Source organism: Apostichopus japonicus, chromosome 12 (genome assembly GCF_037975245.1).
Source record: "Apostichopus japonicus isolate 1M-3 chromosome 12, ASM3797524v1, whole genome shotgun sequence".
In the NCBI taxonomy this organism is placed as follows: domain Eukaryota; kingdom Metazoa; phylum Echinodermata; class Holothuroidea; order Aspidochirotida; family Stichopodidae; genus Apostichopus; species Apostichopus japonicus.
In genome coordinates, this window is record NC_092572.1 from 6,575,674 (window position 1) to 6,582,646 (window position 6,973).

Consider the following 6,973-nt stretch of genomic DNA (forward strand, 5'->3'; position numbering starts at 1 on the left):
TCAATGGTCAGAGAGCAGAAAAACCTGTCTGTTCAAGACAATATGTTGCATGACTGCATTTTACCCATCCTAATATAAAATGTTTATAAAACAAATAATGAATGGTTTTCATCCGTGCAATAGTGCAAATGTTGCATTCGTTGAAAGATTGTACAAATCATATATTTCAACTCATGAAATATTTGCCATATTGCACTCATAACCATTCATTATTTGTATAATTTGATATTATAGTTTGTGGAATATGTGACATTAAAACACCACGTTAACTGACATTGTATGAGATTTTGTGGTGGAAATTGCAATGTTATTTTGTATTGATAGTATATTGAATAAAAGAGGAATTTAACCTTTATTTAAACTGCTGAATTGTTCAAATATGTGCGGTATTAAGCCACATGCATAGTATATCAGATACGAAGAATGCAATTTCAATCGACAGTTGAACGGAAAGTAAAATGTATTTAATATTTCTAGGGAAAACACCATTTGGAGGTCTAACCTGTACTGAGATCGAAAACAAATTGAGACGTAACGAAACTTTGGAACAACCAATGGCGTGTGCAGGAGGAATGCAAGTATAATTTCTTGTCATGCGATATAAGAGAATATAAGAAATGTCTTGAAGGGAGGTGACTCCCCTCTCCAATGAAACTATTATGTGACAATTAACTTAAAACTATACAAAAAAAAGCCTACAAACCATGTAAAGCGCTAACATAAATATGCTTTTATAAATGATAAATAAGTCTGGTTAGAGAAGTACATTTATCAGCAAAACCTATATGACAAAGAAGATCACGTGTGATCTTTTATGTTTAAGAGTAAATATAAAGTATTTTAGTGGACATTTTTCTCTTTCTTTAGATTTGGTGCTATGTTATCGATGTGGAATCCAACAATAGACGAACGACCATCTTTCGAAAGTCTACAGTTGACTCTTCGAGGATATTTGAATGACATGAGACAAGTAAGATTGATATAAATGTTATAATTACACATACACAATTCCTTTATTTTATACTTAAGAACAAAATCACTTCATGATTCGTAAAATGTTGACGAAATTGGGCAGGTCCCATCATTATCGTTTACTTATGAAAACACAAAATTCAAGAATTTTGGCTAACATATGCATGAGAGAATTTTTAGTAATTTTAGGTTATTGAAAAAAACTTAATTTTAGGAGTACTACTATCATTACTTTGAAGTCTATATACTACAGTACTGATAAATTCGTTTACATAAAAAACAGATTGATTAACTGAATAGTTGTAACTTTATTTCCACACAAACTGTAAATATAAAAGAAAAGCTAAACTGAGGGTTTCATAACCTTTTGCTAAGATATAACTAAGATATGACTAAGCTATGACATTTTATAAATGCATGCCACCTTCTAAATATTGTGAAAATGGACCGAAAAAATAACGATCAAACAAATGGTGGCTGTTGTTCATACTATGAACTCCCATATCTCTCTCTCTCTCTTTCTCTCTATGGTCACCGTGACCATGAGTACAAGTTTGGCCATTTTAGTTTAAATGTTTAGGTGTTTTATATTAATATCACAGCCTGTAGGTAAAAGTCTCAACATTTACCCGAGATGTTCTCTTTCTTGGTTTTCATATTTGTTCTAGTCATGTAACTACGATGCTGATGATGAAGAACCAAGCTATTTCACTTTAAACAAATATCAGATAGATGATGATTACACTGAGCACATGCCGTGACGTTATTCTGGGATTTTGTCACGAAAGAAGAGAGCTTTGTATTTAAAAAAAAATGATAAACAGTGCAAATGTTAAGTGTACTTTTAGGTCCTTCTTTTAATCTTATCACTGGACTTCAATCAATCTTACTTTATATCTACCAAGCAAAATAAAAGCATGTTATTTCCCGTACACCTAACTATACATAGGAACATTTTAGGACTGCGCCCTGGCTCCCTGAGCACCGCCAATTTACTCCTCCTTTCGGATCTTCCCAAAGAAAAATGCGGTTCACATCCGTCCCGCACAAAGGTAGGGAAGAGTGGGCAGGTCATTAAAAAAAATGTGAGTTTCGCCAATAGTCAGAGAACCTCGTCAAGTGGTACGAAAATTCAGAAAGTGAGGTATTATGTGAAACACCGAATATCTACCAACTATAGCTAAGTGTAGCATACATAATAATAAGACCAAGACCCTTCGACTCACCCTTGCATATACCAAAGGATCCCATACAATGAGGACCTAGGAAGATACATGGCCTCTAAGATTGAGTGCTCGTATGCTTTGTCCCCTTGCATCGTGGGGTTGAATCAGATGTACCAAACATCTTGATACAGTATCCTTAGAAGCTGGTGAGTGAGGTGCGGCTGGGAGTATGAGTATATAATGTTTAGTCCTCTCAATGTACCAAGTGCTGTGATTGTGCACCATAGACCGTCCTCTCTAATATTTTGGAATAGAAAACGTCCCCACACACGAAGTCCAGCGACTGGTTCTTTGGCAAGAATGTAGTTTCCGGAATCAGACGAACCCTGGGCATCAAAGCGCATGTGACCCTCCGCAACGAAGATCGCATGGGACTTCTTTCTCTGGCTGATGCTGCTGTTAATAAGAACACGGTCTTGTTCGTAATGTGTCGTAAAGTTAACCTCACGCTGGAATGTTTCAAAGATTATAATAATCATGAAATTCATAAAATTAAATAAGAATAATCTCATCAAGCTAGACATGAACCATTGAGGAAAATCAAAACTATTTTATTGTATAGAGAACTAACCATGTAAGACTTCTTTAGATTATGACATATTTAAGATATACATTAAATTACACTGTATTGTACCTGCATTCAAGCTACATGGGACATCCTTTTCCTAAGGAAATTTTGTTGACAAACTATTGATAGGATATTTTTTTTCGGTTTATATCTATAAAAAGGGATTTTTGCGGTAGGAACAAGACTTGTATAAAAGTGCACAGTCCTTACATTGATGTTAATCGTGAGTTGTTTTACTATTATTATCAGAAGCAATTATGTTATAATATATTCATATTATCATGAAATATATTATCTAAAGTTAGACAGTTTATGTTTATTTCTTATCATTATCTTATCATGTTTATTTCTTATCATTTAAAGACATTACCAGAAGTTTTACATGCTGAAAACATGAAGGGATCAATATGACGAATATAATTTGTAGAACATTCTATTTTACTCTGTTTATGCTTACCATGACAATTACCTTAAAAAATCTTTAGTAACGCAAAATCTGCTTAATATGGTATGCACGTAGTTGTCAAAAAGGTGACATTTAATTGGCATTGTCAATATTATTTTCCTCAATGATTCTGCATTACATAGGTACATGTACATATGTTGTCAAATTAAATACATGAAACACCATTAACGATCCTCAAGTCAATCCGTACTTTTGAATCACAAAGTAATAAGCGACGTAAGAGTTAATTTCCAGGTTAGACAGATTAATACACGTTTCCAATATTTACAGGACCTAGTTGCCACAAAATACCGATATTAATTTATTTCTCAATTTTTTTAACGGTTAAAAAACTCGTGCCCGCTAGATACCTTCTTCATTCTTACTGTACAGTGCAGCTTTTGACAAAAAAAAAAAAAACTCACAATAAATTTCGTTTAAAACATTAACTTAACAAAAAGGTGTATTTTATCATTTGTGAAAAATCTACTTTGTATCGATATCCCTAACTCCCAGGTACTATTATATTTTCAGAAAATATTTTTTTCTGCATTTAAAGTTCGATTAACACGGTGCTCCAAATAAAAAAGTGACTCGTATTATTGTAAATGGGTCTTTCCTAGAACCAGTGCTTTGTAGGGGTGGGTAATGGGATGAATAATACACGACACCCCTGGTACCAGCATAACTTACTAAGTAAGCAGTAGAGTTGGGAGAGGTAGAACTCCTACGCAGGAAACCAGATGCTTGCAGGGACGTTAAAGTACCAAATCAGAGTGAGAAAATAACCACTTGGTGTCAAGTCCCTCTATGATACAAAAGTCCGGCATGTGCAGATATTCCTTCAAAAGTAAAACATGAAGACCTTACACAGGATGCAATATGCTTTTTGACATATTTGCCATTATCTTATATATTAATATTTGCATTTATGAGGGAAGATCTTTCCATGAAAGAAAGTAGAACCAACAGGAACTACATGCATTTATAGAGAAACCTCATCAGCTGGAAGCTTTGTAACATTGGTACATGGAATCGAACTAAAATGCCATGTCGTTGAATAAGAAAGATACTTGAAAACGATTCCACGTCATTACACACGATTTGAAGAAATGATATGGTAAATGACAATATATGCAATCCAAAACAAAAACAGAGGTTATCATCATTGTGTTGGGTAAATTCATCACTAAAAATAGCACATTTTTTAGTGAAAAATACAAAAATTAAATATTTTGACACTTTTAAGTTGACCTAACTCCACAAGACAATATTTTTGTAGCCTATTTTTTTATTTTCCTGTTCTATGGGTTAGACTCTATAGGCATCTGTAATAGAAAGGTACTAGAATGTGTAATTACTGAGAAATGAGACCTCAAAAGTCAAGAAAATGCCAAAATGTCATGGTGGCGACAAATTGCGGGATTTCAGATAATTTTAAATCAGCCGATTGTAAAGCAATGCAACTAAAATTTTCAGAATATGCTTATTTTATGGTGGTCCACTCATACAATAAATTTGGGATTTTTTCAAAGATGTCGAACTACAACATACCCCAAAATTTGGTGATTTGATAAGGAATGACCCCATTATCTTTTGAGGAGCTATAAATGTTGTTTTCATCCTAGTGCTGTTTCAGTTGATGATTTTGCATGACCTTGGTGATATCTGGAGGACGGAATCATTTCGTTTAAAATTATACCTAGAGATAAAATGTTACACCAGGTAGTCACTGCAGACTGGACTATTTTCTCATCTCAAGACATGTTAGTTTGGCAGGTACAGGTAACCTCCTTCCCACGGGTTTGCACTCATACCATTCACTGATTTGTCTATCAATGTCCACCCAAGCAGTTAGCAGGGGTCCATGTTACTGTAAAATTTAACAATTCTCTGTTGAATGACTCGGAGATTATTTCTCTAGTTAATGAGCTTATCCGTAATGAACGAGAGAAGAACAATTCGCATGACACTGTCGGTGGGAAATATTGATGTTTAATATTCGTTGAAGTAATATGAGATTTCTCCAAAAAAAAAGAGATAGAGAGAGGCGATCTAAAAAGCATGAACGCATTCAGAAAACAGCAACAGAAACTATATAGCGAAGGGTCCGCAAGCGCAAGCTCAGAAAGAACTTCTGTTATATTATGATTATAAGCCAAGAAGCACCATCATTACATCCCGTGCAAGGCGGGTGGAAGGAGAAATTAATTTCAAATCCTTTTTTTTACATCTTGAAAAAAATAAGTCACTGAATGGAATGCTAAAAGTTTAGGAGAGCAATATTATATACGTCAACAGACAAGAATGGTATTCTCGGCGTTCTATACCTTATAGGGATGCAATCCGAATCCTTTTTGTCGAAAGGCTACCAGACCAGAATATTAACGATATCAATTTACAGTCTTGTGAAGGCAAACTTATCTTAGATGAATGCTACCAAGCTTTAACGGCAATAAGCATAGACAAAGCTCTAGTCAGTAAAGATCTCTTCGTTGCCGTTTATAAGACTTTTAAGAATTCATTCGGAAAGCTGGTATTAGGATCACTAACTTGCGGGTATCGTAAAGGGTATCTCTTAACAGAACAGACAAGAGGTATTGTGCTTCTATCTTAAAAATTCATAAGACTGCCACCTCTCTACAAAATTATTATCTATCACGCTCTTAAATACGGCTTCAAAATGTATGCAAAGGTGTCAACTTCTAGATTAAAACGTACCATCCATCCCTTTGGCCCGCATCATACCACTTTTTTTCCAGACATTCATTTGAGAGAATATTAGATTCGTTTTAGACCTTGTAAAGTATTGTTCGCATACGATAATACGGGTTTTCTGTTCCTATTGGATTTTGATAAGTTTAGCTTTGGCACTATCTAAAACTTTGATAACATGTTCTGCAACAAGTATAATACTTGTATCTGTAATAATGGTTATTTGACTGATTTTCTGCCCCCTTCAACGGGATGAGAGGGGGATGTCAGGGCTGTCAATTAAGTCATTATCTATTCATTCTGGTTGCAGAGGTGCTGGCTATAGAAAAGTCCGTGATCATAATATTATTTTAACATTACCATTACACATGGAACAGCTCAGATACTTGGGATTTCTTTCACCGATGATGGCAAGTACTTTTTTCCGACTGAATTATCAGTTCCAATTACTGGACTTCTTGTCATACGTGAAATTCAGTAATTTTAGAAGTACACCACATTATTGTCACAAAATGCCAGTATGTACATTGTAAAATTAGCTGTTTGGATAAAAAATACATTAATTATTGATATGTAACACTGGGCTCATTTTTTTATATTATATAAGACAACACTGACAAAATATACCTCCTGCTATTTTATACAATCTGATTTGGTCAAATTGTAGTCATCTGGACCTCTTTTATAGAAAAAATTTGAGAATCCCGCCCAAACAACAAATAGTTCTACCAGCTTTCGATCACCAAAACATCAGAAAACAAATCTCAATGATGTCTTGCCAATTAGGATTTAGCATAAATAAAAGCAAAAGGAAGTCCCCATTACCTTATAAGGCTGACTAAATTATGATGATTCGTGATGCTGAATTATGCAATATTTGTTGCAGAAGCCGCTGAATTAGTCTCTTTTATTTTCATTTCCCATGTTGCTTGACACTCAAATAACATTGCATGAAAAGATCATATATAATTTGATTATCTATGCTATGCTTTTACATCCATATAGATTCTTTCCAATCCTCTGATAATGTACCTATTTAAATTCATC

At 34.2% G+C, this 6,973-nt stretch overlaps 1 protein-coding gene across 8 annotated transcripts in view; it reads left to right on the plus strand.

The window, feature by feature from the left end:
* LOC139976859 (uncharacterized) overlaps positions 1-2,248 on the plus strand; it is a 95,487-nt gene extending 93,239 nt beyond the window's left edge. For all 8 annotated transcript variants that reach the window (XM_071985693.1, XM_071985692.1, XM_071985695.1 and 5 more), the window contains 3 exons: positions 478-574; positions 868-970; positions 1,641-2,248. In XM_071985693.1, coding sequence (XP_071841794.1) covers positions 478-574; positions 868-970; positions 1,641-1,733 — 293 coding nt within the window. In that variant the 3' untranslated portion in view covers positions 1,734-2,248. The remainder of the gene's footprint in view (positions 1-477; positions 575-867; positions 971-1,640) is intronic.
* The last annotated feature ends 4,725 nt before the right edge of the window (positions 2,249-6,973 follow it).